Raw genomic sequence first — 23,310 nt, 5'->3', positions numbered from 1 at the left:
TACATTAAAATGATCGGATTCTTAATTTTTGATACTATATTAAACGGGTTTATATAGTTGTTTTGCTTTGAGGAAGTTCAATTGTGAGTGGTTCATTGATTTTCTATTTTTCTTTTTTTTTCATAATGCTTGTGAAATTTGTTGAATGAATCTAAACTAAAATATCACCATATAAATAAGACACTCAATGAAGGAAATAATTTGCAGGTTAAAGAGGAAGAAGGAAGCACATTGGAAGTGGTCCAAGCTATACAGTCAACGACCTTGATACTACAAAAGGCTAAGGATACATACACACAAAGGGGCTTGGAATATGAAAAATTAAAGAAAGAAAATGCATCACCTAAGGATCTGGAGAAAGCAGAAATAAAACTCAAGAAGGCGCAGGAAGAGTATAAAGCATTGATAGAAAAATACAAGATGATTAAAGAGGAATTTGAAAGGAAAATGATATTGGCTTGCAGGGTAGAGTTATATTTTTTCATTTTTCACATGTATATGCCATGTAATTAGTTCTATTGTAGAAAGTACTTAGTTATTTTATGTAGATGGATATATCAAAGTAAGAAATTAATCATAAAAACTTGCGTAAAAAATTACAGTATCCAGTTTGTCACATGTGCTGAGTATTCACCATATATTTGAGATGCAAACAAGATTGGAGTTATCACTGACCTCTTTTTTTTTTTTAATATATATCCAGGTATCTAGAATGCTGAACTTCCTGACCTGGTCACTGCTCTTATTTCTACAACACACTATTAACAGGATTTTGGATTTTGGTGATAGAAAGTGTGTTGCCATTCATTCTGACTCTCAATATAACATGATGGGTAAAACTTAAAGTAAATTGGTTGATCACACATACTCTTAGGCACCTCTTCCTTTGATAATGTAGTATGTTTTGCCAATTGTGGGGCTGGTCTAGGTGGTACTGATGAGTACACTCTGCTGATGGTGTCTCTAAGCATAAGAGCTATTGGGTAGAGCTTGATAATCTGACAAGTACATTTGGGAGGCTACTAAGAATTTTCTCTTGTTTTGTAAGGATTTTGTTTTACTTGAGTCACAACAGCTTGTGTTTGCTTACATGGTGCATTCACCACAACGATTTTCAGGGTATTTAAAGTACAGGAGGATGCCAGGTGCCTTCGAAAGGACAGGGCCTATTTCCTTCCCTATCCCTGACACAATCAGAGTTTGTGCTCTGTCTCTAATGACCTTGATGGGACGTTAAACCCAATATTCTTTTCTTTCAAACTACAGTACATTGTAGTTTGGGACAAACAATGTATTGACATGCGTAAGTTTTCCCAGTCTTTGAAATGTTCCCCCAAGTATAGACACAATAAACGTCATACTTTGATCAAAACAAACATTATATTATCTCCATTGTGATATGGTCTGCAGCTATAATAAATGTTTTGAATGATTTCGTGATGTGAGTATGTCAGATGAAGAGAATGGCAGCTGAAGTCATCGTGAAATCATTCAAAACACATCTTATTTCAGTTGGCAATTAGATTTGTTTTGTAATGTACGCTTTTGACAATCTTCACACCATTTAGTATAAGGACAGCAAATTGTTTTAGAGTAATCTGTGACTGTGATACCGCCTCCCCACTCCCATCTGACTTTGTAATCCATTTTGTGAAAATCTTCAACAGTATTAATGGACTGGTATTCATTCTGCATTTTAGTCCACTTCCTGGGGTGAAACATAGTTAAAAATATTGTTTTATTTTGAGCTTCACTCCAACAGTGAGTATTTTTTAAATACCATTATGATTTAAGGTACTATGTGCATTTTTTTTTTCTCAAAGTAGTTTTTGACCACTGTGATTAATGCACCGAAATGGTGAGTAGGTACACAACTGAGTCAATAATTTTGGTAATTGACACAAGAGAACGTGATGTAGTACCTTAAAAAATTAGTAATTTTTGTATTTATTGTAATGTTCTCTTTCCAAAAGCTGCCCAATTTTTTTTCTGTTGTCTAGCATCAGAACACTAAAAATGTCAAATTTTGTAATAAAATTGCTGTAGACACATACTGATGAGCCAAATTATTATGATGACTGTCCACGATGAGATTCAATGCTGCTTGGTGACATTGCTGGCATGTGACATGGTAAGGAAAGTATATAATAATTAATTAGAGCAGAGATGAATGAGGAATCATTCTGTTGAGGATACAGAGGGCAAATTGTTATGACCTGGTGTCTGGGAGCGTGTGCCTAGGACATGACAAAGTTGATCAGCTATTTATGTGCTATTGTTGTGAGAATTCATTGGAAATGTTTGAAGGACAGTGAAATAATGTGTAAGTGGTAAGGTGTGTAACATTCACAGCTCATCACAGAATGTGGAGGCTGCACTCTCTGTAAAGCTGGATATGTGATGGTCTGTGGCTGATATGGTGACCTAGTACAGTGCTTGTACAAGCCCAAGTGTTTTGGAGCACATCATTCTGCACACATTAAGGAATGCGCGACTCTGTAGCAAACAGCTCCTATGTGTTCTCATGTTGATCAAGCAACATCAGCTAAGATTGCAGTGAACATAGAGATAACTCTGTGTATTATTGGAAATGTGTTGCCTGGTAATGTCTTGTTGATCATCATGTCCAAATGTGATGTCCTGTGTGTGTGGCTGCTTGAAACTTGCACCTCGCAACAGGTACAGGCTGACGGTGGCAGTATTATGCTATGAGGGGGCATTCACTTGCACTTTTATGGAGCATGTTGTAGTTGTCAAAGGCACAGTGACAGCTGTGGACTAAGTGAACATTATTGTGGACTACCTGCATCCCTTCATGCTTACGTCTTCCCTGAAGGTGATGACGTCTTCCAGCAGGATTGCTGTCTGTGTCTCAAGACCAGAATTGGTCTACAGTAGTTAAAGGTGTGTGATACTCAACTCGTATTGACATTCTAACCACCAAGTTCACTTGACCTGAGCCCTGTGAAATATGTCTGTTACTCTATCAGGTGTCACTTCTGTGCCGCAACATTTATTCTAACATTAAGTACTCCAGAATTACTTAAACGTATCCTTGCAGGCTATATCCATCTTAAGGTTCGCCCGTTTGTTGCTAGCCCAATGCGATGCTTCAGATGTCAAAGTTTTGACCATACCATTATGGGATGTAATGGTAGTGCTAATTGCGGCAATTGTGGAGGCTCAGCTCACGAATCAGGCAATTCTTGTACACTTCCTCTGAAATGTGTAAACTGCTCCAGAGATCACCCAGTGTTGAGCAGAAAGTGAGAGGTTTACAATGAGGAAAGAAAAATTCAGGACTTGAAAGTCAAGAGGTGCATACCCTATGGTGAAGCTAAAAGAGTTTTCAAAGCTATGCAACCTCTGGTTTTTGCTACTTCTTTTGCATCCGCTAGTTGCTAAGTGTGATGCCTCCACACAAACTCTGACCACAGATTCAAGTAAGAGCACATGCACTTGTTGGTGTACCTGTGGGGGAAACACTCCATTTGAAACAGAAGTCATTCGGAAGCTATTGGCAATTGGCTTACCACCTGAGCCACGTACCATCAGCCACCATCAGAAGCCAAGTAAGCCATCCCCGCAACATCAGCGACCTCTCTCCCTCACTGATGGGGACTATGCTGTTGAGGATATGGACTTCCAATCAGAGGAACCGGAGGGCCGGGAACCTGTTCACGTTCTCCTTGACTTCCCCCGGTATGTCACCACCTTTGAGGGAGAAAGACATGAACAACTTCCCTAAACAGTGGCTTCCGTGGAGAATTCTATGTTGTGCTGGAATTTACATGGTTATTGTTCACATTTGGAAGAATTAAAACTCCTGGTCTAGGAGAAACCGTTCTGCATCTGCTTACAAGAAATGCGTCTTTGTTACCAACACTCTGCACTACGGAACTACCACCCATACAGGAAGGACGAATTACTGAAGACAAGGCTAAAGGTGGAGTGGCTGTTTTCAATGATGACAGATGCCACTCCTCTCCTGTCCCTTTTACCACAACCATACAAGCAATTGCCATGAAAGTTCTAGCACCCTTTAATATCATAATGTGTTCTTTGTGTCTTCCACCCAATGATGCTTTGGATGCAGACCCACTGACAGAACACTTACAGGCACTCCCATCCTCATTCCTTCTTGTGAGGGACTTCAATGCACACAATGTGCTGTGGGACTCGGCTACGACTTGTCCATTCTGAGAATATTTGCCTTCTGAACGCGGTTCAGATGACACCCTTCTCCACTGCTACAGGGTCTTTTTCAGCCACTGACCTTTGTTTTCCTTCCTCAGCTATTAAAGACTCAGTTCATTGGGAAGTGGCTACATATTTACATTCTAGTGACCACTTCCCAGTTTGGATCCGTCCACTGACTAGGACGGTGGCTGACAGACCATGCAGATGGACGATACAAAAGGGCAAATTGGGTACAGTACAGTCTACAGGCTATTGTTGAAAGGATTGTGCACAGGAGATGGTGACCCATATCACTTGTGAGATCCAATGGGCTGCTGCAGAGTCCATCTCGCAGTCTAGTAACCACCTCAGACGATGGCCTGTAGCTTGGTCAAATAATGACTGTCGATGGCCAGTCAGGGTCAGATGAACAGCTCTGCAGAACTTCACACCGCCCAACTACAGAAACTGTTCATGCCCTCAGATCTGAGAGAGCACATGCAAGGTGAGTGATAGAAGAATGGAAGAAGGCTTGCTGAGGGAATTCACGACTTCCATTAATTGGTCCACTTCCACTGCGCAAGTTTGGAACTAAATAAGATGGATTTCAGGCAACCCCTTACGGAGGTGGATACACCAGAAGACATGACTCAGGTTTTAGCTGAACACTTAATTATCACTATGTCATCCAGACAAGCTCCTTCTTCTGAGGTGTTCTGTAGGACTGCAGGGATGAGGAAGTTCAGTTTCTTCTTGCATAATGAGGAAGTCTACTACCTTGCGTTGTCCATGTGGGAACTGGAATCAGCTTTATCTGCAGCCAGAGACACTGCTCCAGGACCAGGTGAGATCCGTTATGCTATGCTTTGTCATCTGTGCCGTGAAGCGAAAGGACAGCTCCTCTCTTTTTTCGATAAGATCTGGTTTCATGGACAGTACTCCACAACTTGGACAGAGGCAATATTAATTCCATTTGGGAAACCAGAAACCGTAGTGTCTCTAACGGTTAACGGAGTGTAGCCTGTATCACTTGTATAGGTAAGACTCTTGAACATGAGGTCAACCACCACTTCGTCTGGCTGCTCGAATCCCAAGGTCACCAGAGGTGCTCCCACAGCAGTTTCAGGCACTACCATTCCACCCGCGACAACTTAATTCTACTGGAGATGGCAATACAGGAGTCCTTCTTACACCGAAACCATTTGGTTTGTGTGTTTTCTGACCTCAAAAAGCATATGACACTACTTGGAGGTACAACATCCAACCTCATGAGTGGGAACTGGCGTTTCCGTTATTGTGTTGGCGGTGTCTTGTGTGACTGCTATGTTGAAGAGAATGGGGTCCCCCAAGGCAATGTCATCAGTGTCACATTGTTTGCCATCACTAACAATGGCATTTCCTCCACAGTCAGGAGCCCTGTCAAATGCTCTTTGTTTGTGGGTGACTTTGCAATCTTCTACTCCTCCTCTGATCTTATAACGACAACAAGGCAGCTACAGCTGACCATTAGGAGGCTGGAAAGCTGGGCCAAGAAAACTGGTTTTCGGTTCTCACCCGAGAAGACTACATGTGTCAATGTTAACTCTGCTCGTTTAAGTTTTAACCAACAGCTACTCACAATGGGGGCAATATTTTACATTTTCAAGAAACTGCACTTTTTGCTTTTGTTATTTGACTCGAAATTAACTTGACTCCCACACCTGAAAGACATACAAACAAAGGGCTTCCAATCATTGAATATTTTGAAATGTCTTAGCAGAAAAACATGGAAACCTGACAGGTCCCGCCCCCTGCAGTTTTATAGGGCATTTGTTCGATCACATTTAGATTATGGCAGCGTGATCTGCAGGTCAGCCTGTGCTTCCTATGTCAAAATGTTAGGTCCTGTCCACCATGAGGGCATTTGGATATATACTGGAGCTTTTCAGACCAGCCCAGTTCATAGTCTGTCTGCAGAGGCTGGTGAACCACCACTCTGGATTCAGTGCTGCATCCTTGTGGCTCGACAGACTCTGAAAATCTCAGTGTCGCCTCAGTTATTGGAATTTAGTGCAGTGGTCGAACCCACCTTTGAATGGCTGTTCAGGAATCGGTCCCATGCGACCAAGCCATTTGGGATATGTGCTACAGATTATCAGGCATCAAAATGCACAGCCAGGGATGGGACACATTGCCGCCTTGGTGTCTTCAGAGGCCCAAAGTGATTTTGAGCTTGACACAGTACAAGAAAACTTGTACTCCAGATTGTTTGTTTACAGCTTTGTTTTCGTCCATTCTAAGTACATACCACAGTTTTATCATTGTTTACGCAGATGGATCCCAGCAAGAAAATGTTGTGCTGTTTTCTCTGATACGGTTTTTAAAGTGCATCTTCCTGAACTATTTACAAATTATGATGCAGAATTATATGGCATTCTGATGACACTGGAGAGGATTCACAAACATCACTGTACAAGATTTCTTGTATGTTCTCACTCATTTAGTGCATGGCAAGCACTTCACCAATTCTATCCAGTAGACCAACTGATTCAGCTCATCCATGACTCCTTACAGTGGCTCCAACACCATGGCAAAGTGGTGATATTTTGCTGGGTACCTGGCCGCATCGGGATACAGGGAAACGACATGACCACCACAGACGCAAAGGAAGCATGTCGGGATTGTGCTGTCTATCAGTGTCCCATCCCGTTGCATGCCATCATCTCATTTTCTGATAAACACATCATATATCAGTGGAAGACTGAATGCTTGCAGCTGACAGAAAACAAACTGCAGCCGCTCAAATCAACCACAAAGGCATGGCAGACTTTGTGTCAGCCTCACTGCTGGAAGGAGGTTCTGCTTACTAGGTTGCACATTGGACATAGCACTTTAACACATTGTTTCCTCCTTCGGTGAGAGGATCCACCGCTCTGTGAAGCTTGTGGCGTGCCACTTTCAGTTCAGCATATTTTGGCAATGTGTGTCCTATATACTGATATTAGGGCAGCTCTCTGTCTTGATAGAGATCTGCCCACCATTCTCACAGATATTTATTCCAGTCTTACAAGAGTGAAGACATTTCATAAACTGTCAGGCCTCATCCCTAAATTGGTGGGATAGGGTGGCAGACATTAATACATCATAACATGCTGCGCATGTGGGGACAGCCTTCATCCCCACCCCTGAGATAGGCATTCTGACTTTTTGTAAGGGTGCTGATGACCATGATGTTGAGCACTCCTCGTCTCTAATAATAATAATAATAATAATAATAATAATAATAAAATTATGTGCCCACATACAACTGTCCTATAATTTGAGGGAAACATGTCTCCTGTGTATAGGCATTTGGTGCCACATATCTGTGGAATAGAAAAATTGAGAAAAGACATCGGACAGCTAATACAATTTATAAGAAATGAAATATCAGACAAAAAACTAAAAAGGTTAGGTGAGGTAAAATCTCACAACAAGAAGTGATAGAGCAATTAGGTGAAAAGAAGCAGAAATTACAAGCATTGGCCAAACGACTTAGAAGATACAAAAAAAGTGAAAATAGAAGGAAACAAAGCCAAACATTCAACACAAACCAAAAGATATTTTATCAGACAATAAATAACACACACATTAAAATAGACAATCCACCAAACATAACAGACACGGAACACTTCTGGAGCAACATATGGTCAAACCCGATACAACATAACAGACATGCACGGTGGATACAAGCAGAAACAGACACATACAAGATGATACCACAAATGCCTGAAGTGATAATTTTGCAACATGAAGTCACCCGAGCAATTAATTCTATGTATAATTGGAAAGCCCCTGGAAAAGATAAAATAGCAAATTTCTGGCTAAAGAAGTTCACCTCAACACATTCATATCTAACTAAATTATTTAACAGTTACATTGCAGACCCATACACAATCCCTGATACACTTACACAAGAAATAACTTATCTGAAACCTAAAGATCAAGCAGACACAGCAAACCCAGCAAAATATTGCCCCATAACATGCCTACCAACAATATACAAAATATTAACTTCAGTCATTACACAGAAATAATGACACATACAACACAGAACAAAAGTATAAATGAAGAACAAAAAGGCTGCTGCAAAGGCACACGAGGATGTAAAGAGCAACTGATAATAGATGCAGAGGTGACATATCAAGCTAAAACTAAACAAAGATCGCTACACTACGCATACATTGATTACCAAAAAGCTTTTGATAGTGTACCCCACTCATGGTTACTGCAGATATTGGAAATATACAAAGTAGATCCTAAATTGATACAGTTCCTAAACATGGTAATGAAAAATTAGAAAACCACACTTAATATCCAAACAAATTCAAATAATATCACATCACGGCCAATACAGATTAAGCGTGGAATATACCAAGGAGACTCGTTAAGTCCTTTCTGGTTCTGCCTTGCTCTGAACCCACTATCCAACATGCTAAATAATACAAATTATGGTGCTAAATAATACAAATTGTGGATATAATATTACTGGAACATACCAACACAAAGTCACACATTTGCTATACATAGATGATATAAAACTACTGGCGGCAACAAATCAACAACTCAACCAATTACTAAAGATAACAGAAATATTCAGCAATGGTATAAATATCGCCTTCGGAACAGACAAATGTAAGAAAAATAGCATAGTCAAGGGGAAACACACTAAACAAGAAGATTACTTAAAATAGGAACAGATACTACAAATATTAAAGAAGAACTAAATGAAAATTATAGATAAAGACTAACAAAAATACTGAAAAGAGAATTGACAGCAAGAAACAAGACAAAAGCTATAAATAATTATGTTATACCAATATTGACCCATTCATTTGTAGTAGTGAAATGGAGTGACACAGAACTAGAAGCACTCAATACACTTACACGATCACAATGCCACAAATATAGAATACATCACATACATTCAGCAACAGAAAGATTCACATTAAGCAGAAAGGAAGGGGATTTATCGACATAAAAAAACCTACATTATAGACAGGTAGACAATTTAAGAAAATTCTTTATAGAACAAGCAGAAACTAGCAAAATACACAAAGCAATCACTCATATAAATACATCAGCTACACCACTGCAATTTCATAACCACTTCTACAACCCTTTAGATCACATAACATCAACAGATACAAAGAAAGTAAATTGGAAAAAGAAAACACTACATGGCAAGCACCCGTATCATCTAACACAGCCACACATCGATTAAGACGTATCCAACACATGTCTAAGAAAAGGCAATATATACAGTGAGACGGAAGGATTCATGATTGCAATACAGGATCAAACAATAAACACCAGATATTACAGCAAGCATATTATTAAAGATCCCAATACCACAACAGATAAATGCAGACTTTGCAAACAACAAATAGAAACATTAGATCACAACACAAGTGGATGTACAATACTAGCAAATACAGAATACACCAGAAGACATGACAATGTAGCAAAAATAATACATCATCAACTTGCCATACAACATAAACTAATAAATCAACACGTTCCCACATAAAAGTATGCACCACAAAATGTACTGGAGAATGATGAATGCAAATTATACTGGAACAGAACCATTATAACAGATAAAACAACACCACATAACAAACCTGACATCATACTCACCAATAAAAAGAAGAAATTGACACAACTAATTGAAATATCCATACCCAATACAACAAATATACAGAAGAAAACAGGAGAAAAAATTGAAAAATACATCCAGCTGGCTGAGGAAGTCAAGGACATGTAGCATCAAGATAAAGTTGACATTATACCAATTATACTATCAACTACAGGAGTCATACCACACAATATCCACCAGTACATCAAAGCAATACAGTTACATCCAAACGTATACATACAACTACAGAAATCTGTAATTATTGATACATGATCAATTACCCGAAAGTTCCTAAATGCAATGTAACATATACCGTACAGTTAAAAGGAAGTCGCGCTTGATCAAGGTCCACGTCACTTTCCATTTTTAACCAGACATAACGTCTGAGAAAGGAAAGAATAATAATAATAATAATAATAATAATCATCATAAACTTATGTGCCCACATACAACTGTCCTATAATTTGAGGGAAACGCGTCTCCTGTGTATAGGCATTTGGTGCCACATATCTGTGAAAACCTACCACGGGCTTCATGAATCCATGACATGCAAAATAGCAGCTGTATTTCTTTCCAAAAGTGGACCAATATACTAATAAGCAGATGTCCATAATGTTTTGGCACCTCAGTGTGTGTTTGTTAACAATAAAAAAAAACTCAGTGACTGATCGAGCATGTAGTTTATTTATAGTAAGAATATACTTTGTACATTTAAAGTTAGTATAGGAGTTCACTTAATCTCTCATTTTTTTTTTTTTTCTTAAAGCATTTTCAAGAAATTGAGGAAGCTCATGTGAAACAGATGAAAGAATTTCTCAATACTTACGCTGATGATCTGCAGCACAACCATGACCTCATTGGACAGGTATGTTCCTCTTAGTGTAGTGATGTCACTGTGGATAGATAGTCAAATAGGTATCTGTCATTCCTATAACATTTGAGCCCACTATTTTCACTTTATTTTGACATTATATTCAGACTGTTGGTTTTATTGACGACTGGTCCCCCCTCGTGAGTACTACAAATTCATTTGGTATACCAAAAAGACGCCAGCCCAGGACTTTATCAGATAGATTAACTGTTTATGTTTTTACAACATTAAATTATAGTGTCAGTTTGTTTAGAGGAGAGGGAAAGGTTAATATTGTTTCTTGTTATTACACTATCTGATCAGAAGTATCCGAGCACCTGTTAGTGGATGTTAATAATGGGATATGGCCGACCTTGGCCTTTATGACAGCTTCAACTCTTCTGGGGACAGTTTTTGATGTGCCAGAATGTCTGCAGATGAATGCCTGCCCATTCTTACTCAACAGCCGAAACCAGAGAAGGTAATGATGATAGCTGGGGGCTGGAACGGAGTCGACATTTTAACTCATCCCAAAGGTGTACCATTGGGTTCTGGTTGGGATTCTTATCATATTATTCTATTTCAGAAATATTAGTGTCCAAAAACCGTTACCTCAAAGATGCTCCTTTATGGCAGGGTGCATTGTCATACTAATACAATCAATTGGCATGTCTGAACTGCCCCCATACTCTTGATATAAACTTCTCAATGTTGATGTTACAGGTGATGGCAGGTAACGTTCTGAAGGCATTTGTCCATCTCAAACCTGTCCATCAGATTGCCACAGGGCATAGCATGATTCATAGCTCCATATCACTCGTTTCCAGCCATTCCCTGTCCAGTGGTGTCACTCTTTACACTACTTCAGTGTACCCCATATACCTTTATTCCCCCCTCCCCCTGCAGCTCGCTACATGGAGTTGCTGTCCTAATACTGATAACACTATGGAACTAGAGTGTGATTCCTTTCTCTTATTTCAGGGCTCTATCTCTCTGACTCTCTCTCACCTTCTGCAGTGCTTGATATTCCCCATCTGTCAGTACATGAGATCTTCTTGGTCTTGATTTAACTGTGGTTGTCCCTCCATGTTTTCAATTCACAATCGCATCACCAACAATCGACTTATGCAGCTTTAAAATGGTGGAAATGCCCCGATGGATTTGTTACTCAGGTGACATACAGTGATTCGACTTTCGTTCAGTCACTCAACCCTTCTGACTGACCCTTTCTGATGTTAACAATAAAACCCCTTTCTAACGAGCCTCTATAAAGCCAAATACTTTTTCCTTTAATAGGGTTTTTCCTTAAATGCGTGTTTTGGCAGAGCACAAGAAAGGAGTGATACAGACTCATAATTCAAACATGTTTAGGCAATAAAAGTGCTATTTAATTTCAAAATTATGTATATCCTGTGCCACAAATTTAAATTCAGTAAATATATAATTATTACACTTTCCATAGAACACGTGCTTAACTTTTTTAAAAAAATAATCTTTTCACTCTTCATCATTGTCACTGCTTGCTCCTACATTTATTGCTTCATAAGTATTTCATTTGCACCAGTCTTTGGATACAGAAATCAAGATGTCAGCATCACAACAAAAAGTGTCCAGGAATGTCGCATTTTCAGAAATATCAGTTTTGTTACCTCATTACTCTTGTGGAGCAATATCGTCTTCAGCAGCAGCTGATGTACAACAGCTAGCCTGTGTGAAAGAATTTAACATCATCTGTTGTGTTATGGATGTTCTGGCAGTGACAAACCTATGCGTAGCCTGTACAGTGCTGAGTCCCATCACTTCCTTCCTCTCAAAGAATGAAATTTACCTCTACACAAGTGCTACTCTGTATTTGGCTTTGAGTGTATTGTGCACAGGTCCAAAGGCAGCAGATGACTTGTGCAATTTGGAGGAAGGAACACGACATTTACATTCCTCAGAAATTACATTTTCTTGGGATATACGGGGCATAGGTCAATACTATGTACAATTTTCCTTCCTGCTGTGCCCATCTTGGTGCACAATTGTATGATATTTGTACAATTCTGAACCTAGTCTTTCATTGTTTAGATAGTAAAATAAAATTTACATGTAAGCCTGGATTGCCAGTTGCCAGTTTTCAGTCGCCAATGGCGAACTGGTGACTATAAATTTTGCATTCTGTCCTACCAGGCCTGGTAATACTGTAACACTAACTGTGAACAACACTAATGATTTGGTGGTTGTTTTACCTGTCAGAAAGAATTTCAGTGCCAATCATCTTTCGTAGAACAACAACACTTTTGTACTAGAAGAGAAAAATATAATCTTCTCAGTTGACCAATATCGCACATTGCTTTCATGCAGTCTTTTAGTTCGCTGTAAGGTTTTAACTCCATGTACTCTGATTTTTGAGCATAGTGTTTTGAACAATGTGTTGGAAGTTCAAAATTCTTGTGATGAGTGCTGTAGATGTGCTAGAAATGGCAAGTTTAGAGTGCATGTTGTTTTTACAGGGTGGCTGTTATTGAACTGCTGGTATATGGTTGGGGGGGGGGGGGGGGGGGGGGAGGCGGGAAACGCGCAAATTAGTTACAAACTACTACGGTATGCACACACTTTATTCAACATTTAACGTCACTACAGATATTCAGATTTAGGTTTTGACGCATTCGATATGTCTGCCATCATTGGCGATGATGTGGCACAGATAAATAGCAAAATTCTGCATGACCTGCTGAAGTGTTGGAACATTGATTCTGTCAGTGACCTCCTGAATGGCTGTTTACAGCTCAGCAATGTTTTTGTTGTTATTGCTGTACGTACGTATAGCCTCGCAAAAACGAATCGCATGTGTTCAGATCTGGAGAATATGGTGGCCAGTCAAGGCCCATCCCAGTGGCCTCCGGACACTCCAGAGCCAGAATGCGGTCCTCAAGGTGCTCCTCCAGGACGTAACACACTCTCGTGCTTCAATGGGGTCGAGTTCCGTTTTGCATGAACTACACATTGTCGAAATCAGGGTCACTTTGCATAATGGGGATGAAATCGTATTCAGAACCTTCGTGTACCATTTGGTAGTCATTGTGACATTAAGGAATATCGTACCGATTATTCCGTGACTTGACATAGCACACCACAGAGGCACTCGTTGAAGAGACTTCACAATCACAAAATGCTGATTCTCAGTCCTGCAAATCCGCCAGTTTTACTTATTGATGAGCCCATCCAAATGAAATTGGTCGTTGTTGTTAAACCATGCATGCATGGCCATACTAATTCCCATCGTGACCTGTGGCTAACCGTGCAGTTCGAACATCATAACATGAACTGTGCAGAAGTTATGACTATCTTATTTCATATGGTTAAACAGTTGTCACCCTGTATGTAAGAAAATCAAGACCTCATACATTCACTGGGAAGGAATGGAAAGTAATTCTTTAACAGTGGGCAACAAGTTACCATTTCTCATTAAAATACTCGTGCTTGTACTGCTGCTTCATCTTATAAGATAGATTAAACACTAAAGTAGACATTGTGGCTAAGTTGCATTGACATCCCTCAGGGCTCAGTCTTTTTTGTAAGATGATGCAGCAGTGCACCTAGAAGGATTTTAGCGAGATTGAGACCAGCAGCAGAAGCCTACATATTTATATAAGCTATCCTTAGTTTGGCTATACGTATGTTCCTCATTATTTTCTCGTGCAATATTGGGAGCCTTGTGACATTTGTTGGATGCCCCAAGAAATTAGGACATAAACGAGTAACCTATTCAGAGTAACTGTGATATATTATTATTTTGGTGTCCATGTTTTTGGCACCAAAGATACACATTTTAGATGCTAATCTATTCAGTTTATTTGCTAATTAATAGGGTCCTGAAAATTTTGCACCTATATTAGGTGAAATTCAGTCTGATTTTTGTTTGTTTGTAGATAATTATTATTCATTTTCTTGTGCACGTTTTCCACATTTGCATAGGGTCATTATGGTTAGGATTGGATTTGGCATGATTAATTTAAGGGTTGGCTGCATGCCGTTTCTGTCACCACCCCATTACCTGTGGGACAGAATGTGTGTACCCAAATGTCTGCGAGTTGTGTTAGTTATGTGAAAGTGATGAGCAAAATTTTTCTAAAAGTTTGCAAATTGTGTAACTGAGGCGGGACTTAGGTACCAGCCTGGTATTCACTTAGTGGGATGTGGGGAACTGCCTAAAAACCACATCCAGGCTGGCTGGCTGGCACACTGGCCGGCGTCATTACTCCACTGAGTGGATTCAGTACGGGGCCGGTGCACCTCACTGTCCTGGAAGCAGCACTTCAACATGCAACTATGTATGTGGATTTGTTTGTAAGTGCTTAGACATAAAAATTTAAAAGTTTGTCACATTACGTGCCTGAAGAAAAGCCTGAGTGACCTGAAATTGGCTGTTAAAAAAGATGATGATTGGGGAGGTTTTTGACTGGAATGATTGCTTTTGGAAAAACTTAGTTTTTTTCCTGTGTTGTGTCTTCCTTCTTTTGGCTGCATTTAAGCTTTCAACAAATGATTTTTTTTTTTTTTTTTTTTTGAGAAACAGCTGTATTTTTCTGCCTCTGAACTGAGAATCTCTCTCTTTTCCCCACTCACTTCAATAATTACAAAATCTGCTGAATATTAATTTCAACTTTTGTGGGCATTTGTAGTCGTGCAACGTGCACTGAGAACCATAGATAGAACAGACAAGTACTTAGCGTAGAGATAACATCTGGGTACAACTTGGTATGAAATAGTTTGTCAGGAAAGTTACTCCAAAATTTGAACTTTTCAGGTTCCTTCTAATTAGTTTACGAGTACTGTCTTGGACATGAAACCTGCCGTTGGGCGGCTGCCACAGATACTAAGCCGGAGACATTCACTTAAGGCAGTCGTATAACTGGCCACCCCCCTCAAAATTCCAAGTCTGGCCATATGCATGGTCTAGCAACACTGCAGTATGTGGAAATGTGTGGGGGGAAATGCTGTTATTCTTCACAAGCTGCTACAGAGCTGTATCTGCTCGTGGTCTAGTGGTAAACATCGTGTAGTATAGATTTGAGGTTGCAAGTTCAAGACCCTTCGTTGCCTTATTTTTTTAAATGTGCTAAAGTTCTGTAAGATGAAACCCTAGAGATGACACACTTCTTTGTCCTACACACAAGTAATAGAAAGAACTTCCAGAAACAGTTCCACCAAACAGTTTGTGGCTGCGTCAAGACCAGAACAGTTGCCTACAGCAGCCACCAGCTGTTGGCCACACACCACCTGCCACCTAAGCCAGGCCCTGTCCAACCAGCCAAACATGGCATGGCGCAGTGAATGTATTACCAAGCTCATTTTCTACTTACAGTTCCTGTACTTACCTTGCAGTTGCATGTGTGATGGTGCATGCTTGAAAATTATGAATGTTGTTAAAGAACTGTAAAATAGCATTGCAAATGGGAAAGGGTCTAACGTGTGAGACATACTATTCGCTATAGGTTTAATAGATGGTTGAAGGCAACACAGGCAGCTTGGAATTTTGTATTGAGTGCTTTTGAGAAAACATGTTGGAAAAGGGTTTTCTTCTTTCAAGAAAGACTATTGCAGCATGAATGATTTTCCAAATTCAGGGAGTCTCGAGAACAGGTATATGTGATGAACTATGCCCATTTAAACATTGTGTGACATTTGCATTCAATATGCAAGGTACACATATCGGGAGTAGGAGTACTAGATCGTTTAACACATAGCAACAAAAGATGAAGGGATGGCTATTGGTACATTTTTGCTTGAATGTCATCAGTTCCCTCACTGAAAACTCCTTTGTGTTCTTGTTACGGGTGATGTGTTATGATGCCATTAAGTTAACTTCTTAAGACAGAATTAATATCTGAGCTCTAACAAAAGACAAATACTCAAACAAAGGTCAGTCTGAATGTACTATTGTGCATCTGGTGGCTCAAAGGTGGTGTTGTGCCTTACAAACCCCTCCCCAGGGGCATGCATATCACAGCTAGTATTTGTTGCCAACAGTTAACACATCTTTCAGTCACAGTGAAATAAAAACAACCTACAAAAGTGCACCACATGTTGCTACTGTAGGATAATGTATTGTGCTGATTCAACATACAAAACTATCCAGGAGTTCAAAAGTCGTCCGTCATGCACTTATTCTTCTGATCTTATACCCTCACATGTTTACCACCAAGAAAATAACTTTCTGGACGAAAATGCACTTCAAACGTGGTTTGACGACATCTTTAACTCAGATCATGTACAATTTTACAGGTTTGGAATCTGTAAATTACCTGAGCATTGTCAGTCTGTTTTAATAATTTAAGAGAATAGTCTGTTGTTGATTAATTCCTGTCTGGTGTAAAATAATGGAAAACGCTATTAGATTATGCTTTGTACTAATACAAATGAAATGTTGCTTGCTACGGAAACCATAAACCAAAAGTCTGTTGTAATAAACCATGAAGCCTGTAACATGAATGAGCATATTTCAGCATGAATTAGGATGATATTACTCTCATCGGAGTTTGAAAGGGTCTGCATTTACTTGCTGTCTCAGTGTAGAAATTTGACAGTTCATAAATAAAATAAACAAGATTTCGTTGTTGATATTAGATCTGATTGCCCGTATCTCGGTCACGGCCACCATCTAGTATTGCCCCGGTTCGAAATATCATAGATCCGGGGCTGTTGCACAGAGCAGTCAGGGTTATAGTGGGGGGGGGGCTGTGTAGTCTGCACGTGATCAGTGGATCAGTGTTTACATTTAGTGATTTTGCTGTTTCCTCTTTGCTTACTGCTCTCACCTTAAATGGAAAAAAAAGTGATTTCTGTGGCTGGGAGCTATCAAGTGAATTAAAATACATTCACATAATTATGGAGGGCTAAAATGTGTTATTAGTTTTAGATTTTATTTTATTTCCACCTTTCTGACAGTCAAGCATTAATCGCCTTGCAGAACAATGAAGTTATTTATTTCGTTTTGCTAAAGAAATTCGGCTTTTATTTATCTTTTCCGCTGAGGCAGGCAATTTATTTGAAACGAAGTGTTTAATTCCACACTATTGGCTAGTTTCAAATGTTCACTGCATTTCAAGTTCATGTTCTCATCTTCTAGCACGTATGGCATTATGCCATAATAAAGAACCAAACATGAGATAATACAGTTCTGGTACTCCAAGAAAATTTACATCCTGAAAACCACCCTGAAAAGCTTAATATCAGGTCGAGGCCTACTTCGTCGGGAATCTGGATATACGAATGTGCACTTTAAGCTAATTATTCATTTCAGTATGGTTCACAAAATTCCGATGCTCTTGGAGTATCCTGTGATGTTTTGTTTCTTTTATTACATAATTTAAGATATTTTAATGTTTTACGAACATACATGCTTTCTACGTCATCGTAGCTGTGCAAGTGTGGTGACGCCTCTTATCTGGCGCTCTCTGGCAACTGCTGCGACAAATGTATTTCTAACAGATCGCGGGGAAAATATTGCGAATTGTGGTTTGAAAAGCGTTATTTTTTAAGTAAATTTCCTTTTAAGGGAGGTGAACTATGTGCTAGAATGTACGATGAATTTCTTAAATCGCAGAGCGTTTGACTCTCATTTAAAAATCAACTCTTTGATGAAAAGCCATTCAGAAGAATTTCTAGCCCAGAAGATCAGAGATGTATGTCAGTATTAAACATTTTACTGGCACATTTGTGTGATGTATCTTAAAGTGTAAAACTAACAAAAAAGATCAACATTGTAAGTGAAAGCTTAGATTCTTTTGTAGCTTATTAATCGTAATGTATACTAATTTAATGCATTAACTTTTCCTGTTCTTGTGTTTGCGCTACGTAACAGTGATGTTGCTATTGGCTGACTATATCACGTGTCATGTTCTGAATATCCGCTGTTATCGGCTGGCAAGATCACGTGACATGAGCTATGACTGGCTTACAAAAACACATTGCAATCTCGATATCAATGCTTCGGAAAGTAACATGAGGTGGTTGGTGGAACGTAAATTTATACTTTCGTAATACGAAAATATGCAGCGTACGTGTTGCTGCACATCAAAGAACATTCCAAAACAAGTTTTTTTCCCATGTGTTTCGTTTTCTAAAGTGCTGGGAAATCCTAAGCCGCTGCATAAAACCATAACCATTCAAATGATTGACAAATTTTACAGTTCCGAGGGAAAGTATACTGTCACTTAAAACAGAAAAAGTGTATTTTCACCTGGGAGAAAGTGTATTTTTAACCGGGAGAGCCGGGAAAAATCTGGGGATTTTTTTTTTTTTTTTTTTTTTTTTTTTTTTTTTCCTTGTCCACATATACACCCTGATAAAAGAAGAGATTATTTGCAATTTCCACATCAAACTACTTTCCTTGACTCAAAACCATAAATTAATAACGTTATTTCACACCTTACATGCCAACCACTCAGGTTATTCAATGAAAGTGATCTGAATAGATCAAGTAATATAGCCATCCAGGAAGTAACATGTCATTCACAGAGTTACCAAACACATCCAGCATAGCTGCCAGAGTCAGTTGGGAAGAATAGCAACTGAAGTGTTCCTTGAGTTGGCTGTGAAGCGACTACACATTCTTTCTTAAAGACGTGGCTGCCAAGGGTCAAAATGCCAAAAGTATAGGTCACTGAGTCTTATTCACATTTATGTAACTAGATTTAGGGAATGGAACGTAGTTAATAATATTACTCAGATGCACTGACTATGGTCTGCATTGTTGCTCACTATTCAAAGTGTGTCCTCTGTAGTGAGAGGATCAGGGTGTGGGTATATGTTACAACTAATGAATTGATTGCATTACTATTCCAATGTCTTTAATTTCATTATTCAAGCCACCAGCAGAGACCAGCCACCATTCTGAGGCAAAATTAGAAGATATGTCAGTAATGTGTCTTCAGAGTCTTTCACGGTGGCATGACTGGATAAAATCTTCTTGGTTTTCAAGCTGCGTCAATTCCAATAAAATTATCAAGATTTTGATGGCTAGCTCCATTGTCATCAGGAGTAAAACTATTGACTGCAGGGATCGGCACTATTTCACACTTATATACCTACCTTTATGGCTGCTGTCACCAATCAGAGAGAGCCAAAATGATGCGTGCGTGGAAGGCGAGTTGGGCAGCTCATAGCAGCTCCGGCCCGCTGTGGGATCAAGTGACGTCAGGTGATTCGAGGGTCCAGCGCGAAGTTTGAAACTGCCGCTCCCGCCTCCCTACAAGCGCTAAGCATCCGCTGTTGCTTCCTTTCAAAATCCAAAGCCTGCTCCCATGCCCTACTTAGTGTGTAGCCCTGGTCTCTGTTGAAATTGTTGCTATTCATTCTAATCTTGGCTGCCTCTTTTATAACAGAGTCCCAGTATGGTGACGCATGAGCCGAGACTTGTGTTCTCAGTATCGTAATTAATTGCAGGCTGCATCATACCCCAAGAACTGTCAGTTATTCGTTTTTGTTTTTTTTTCCCTGCCTGAAGAGCAATGGAAACTAAAAAGACTAATCAGCAGAAGTCATTCACATTTCTGGAGCATATCCATTGTTTAGTCAAAGGTAGAAAGAAGCAGGCTTCCCACAACATAAATGACAAGACACGTTGTAATTTAGTCAAAGTAACCTTGTTGCAGTCAAAAATCCAATTTTCCAACTCACTGTCACTTATTAAGCATGGACTGTTCAGAATATTTCAATGAATTTACATGTAAATATCTAGTGAATTAATGTAGTAGGGTAATAAAGCTCCAGTCTGGAAGTCCGTCGGCTATCACTCAGTTGCCAGACATTTTCTGGGTGGTATTTTATATATAACTGTTTTTTTTTTTTTTAATCCAGAATGTTAGTTTTTCTATGTTGTTTCCTTTAAAGCAGACATATTTAGCTGGGAAAATTGCACATGTGGTGCAGGTCTATTATGTGACAATCATAAATACCAGCTGGACAGGTCTTGCCTGGTGCCAGTAGCACGGCAGCCATGCCCCGAAATGGCGTCTTACTCGTTCTCTTGCTACCTGCAAGGTTCAGTTAGTGATAACGTCCTTTAATGCGCAAAGCATAGCCCCCATCAAAAATTGCAAGAACTCAAGAAAATAAGTAGAAGCTCTGCCCTTCACTATGTTTTGTTAATTTCTTATAGTCTTTTGGGTTTCAGTCTTAGGTGCAAAGCAAATAGAAGTTCTCATTCATAAAGCACTTTTGGCTTTTCTTGGCAAAACATCGGTAACAATTACTTTCTAATTGTTGCCAGTAGATGATAGTAACAACTGTATGATCAGAATGGTATGAATACACGGTGAATTCGATGGACTCCAGCACTGACTACCTAAGTAAAGATAGCGTGTAGGCATCTATGCTTCTTATGGGCAACATCACAGATTAAGTTCTACTTACTTCATCGTGCTCTGCAAGCAAGTATATTTTATACACCAATTTGTGATGAGGAACACCCGCCTTGCTGCACCATCTCATGTTTCCCTCAAGAGCAAGCAGGGAATGGAACAAAAAAATCCCAACGTTACAAGGGAAACAACCATCAGTCTGCTCAATCTAATACGTGAAGCACCAAGTAGGCATGAGTTTGTTCTTGTGATGATTAAATTAATTCTGCTGATAATTCCTTATCAAATATTACCCTCTACTATGCATCTGAATTGACAATCACTACACATTTTATATGTTAAAGTTAGTTAAGTAATAAGTTCACTGCTGTCCTGCTTACGCTGTTCTTAAACATACTGACCATTAGTTATCTGACTATACAGGCGCTACTCAGTGGTTCACATGTACGAGGAGCATCCAGAAAGTAAGTGTCCCTATTAAAAAAAAAAAAAAAAGTTATATGAAAAAGTTTATTAACACCTAGTACAGCAACCTTTGAGCTATTTTTTGACATAGTTACCAGAAAAATTGACACTTGTCATATCGTGGGATCAACTTTTGTATTCCTGTGTCGTAGATGTCTGCTGCTTGTGAATGGAACCAACGTGTGACAATCGTCTTCAGCTCTTCGTCATGATCAAAACGCTGGCCATAGGACAGGAATTTCTTGAGGTGCAAGAAAAGACTGAGATCCATGTGCCATCGCCTGTGACAATCCTGTTGAGGAACATGTAACTGTCATCACAGTACCACTGCACAAATGTCAGTGCTGCTCCAAAGCATTTCATTTTGTGCTCAGTTGTCAAGTTTTTTGACACCCACCTTGCAGAAAATTTATTGAATAGCAGGTGCTTAGTGACAATTTCTGTGGAAAATGGCCACTGAGCTCAGTAATCTTGAAGCGATGGGTTCTCCAGGATGTGCTGCTGCACCAGCTCAACCTGGTGATAATTGATCACGGGTGGTTGCCCACTGTGCTCTTCATCGTGGAAACTTTCGATGTCTTTCTGAAAAAGCCTACATCAACAACATACCATCTGTTTGCATATGATGTTATGCCCATAGACCTGACAGAGCTGATGATGAATTTTGGTGGGTGCTATGTTTTGTGCATTAAGGAATGTTATCACTGACCGAAACTTGCAGGCAGCATAAGAGACACCATTAGGGGTACTGGCACCAGGCAAGACCTGTCCGGTCGGTATTTGATTGCCATAGAGCTGTAATGCACGTGCAGTTTTCCCAGCTAAATACATCTGCTTTAAAGGAAACAACATAGGAAAACTAACATTCTGGATGTTCCTCTTATCCAATGCAAATTAAGGGCATCACAAAACAATGGGTAAGGAAAGGATGCAATTAAAGTGCTATTACACAGATAGCAAGCCGAATGTTTGAAAATCATTAGTATTAGTATTAGCTTAAAAAAAAAAAAAAAAAAAAAAAAAGATTATATATAAAATACCACCCAGAAAATGTCTGGCAACTGAGTGATAGCCGACGGACTTCCAGACTGGAGCTTTATTACCCTACTACATTCACTAGATATTTACATGTAAATTCAGTGAAATATTTTGAACAGTCCATGCTTAATAAGTGACAATTAGTTGGAAAATTGGATTTTTGACTGCAACAAGGTTACTTTGACTAAATTACAACGTGTCTTGTCATTTATGTTGTGGGAAGCCTGCTTCTTTCTACCTTTGCCTATACTACTGCAATGAGAGAATTTTAATATTTGTGATGCATCACTAGTTGTGGCTGGTTTAATTGTCAATGGCTTTTTGAGTCTACATTTTCTGTCATTGTATGTGGTTTCCAGTCCAGTAGCTTTTCTTGATTGAAACTTTATCATCCATAAGTAATGGAGTCTCACTGTAGATGTTCACATTTTGCAATCAATGCTGCTTTGTTGTCTGTCTGGTCCTTTGTTTTGGGGATAGTGTCAAGGACAGTGATCTCAAGAAAACTGTTTTATAATTCTATAAATGGAGATGCTCCAGAAATATGAAACATGTTTGCTGATCAGCTTTTTAGTTTCCATTGCTCTTCAAACAGAAAAACATTAATAATTCTGACAGTTCTTGGTGTATGATGTTTGATCTGCAGACAGTACACCTGAGTATTATTAGTAACTATGCTCTAGCCCCTAAACCTAATTACAGAAACACAAATAAGACTCGGTGACATTTTTGGCATTCTGACCCTTGGCAGCCATGTGTTTGAGACAGAATGT

General features: G+C 39.3%; 1 protein-coding gene across 1 annotated transcript in view; it reads left to right on the top strand.

Moving 5' to 3' along the window:
* Positions 1 to 23,310, top strand: part of LOC124554738 (F-BAR domain only protein 2-like) — a 280,178-nt gene that overhangs the window by 68,412 nt on the left and 188,456 nt on the right. The window contains exons 4-5 of the mRNA XM_047128385.1: positions 208 to 465; positions 10,602 to 10,700. Of these exons, the coding sequence (XP_046984341.1) occupies positions 208 to 465; positions 10,602 to 10,700 (357 nt within the window). The remainder of the gene's footprint in view (positions 1 to 207; positions 466 to 10,601; positions 10,701 to 23,310) is intronic.

The sequence above is a fragment of the Schistocerca americana genome, chromosome X, assembly GCF_021461395.2.
Source record: "Schistocerca americana isolate TAMUIC-IGC-003095 chromosome X, iqSchAmer2.1, whole genome shotgun sequence".
NCBI classification, from domain to species: Eukaryota; Metazoa; Arthropoda; class Insecta; order Orthoptera; family Acrididae; genus Schistocerca; species Schistocerca americana.
This window is presented reverse-complemented; position numbering and strand designations above follow the sequence as displayed.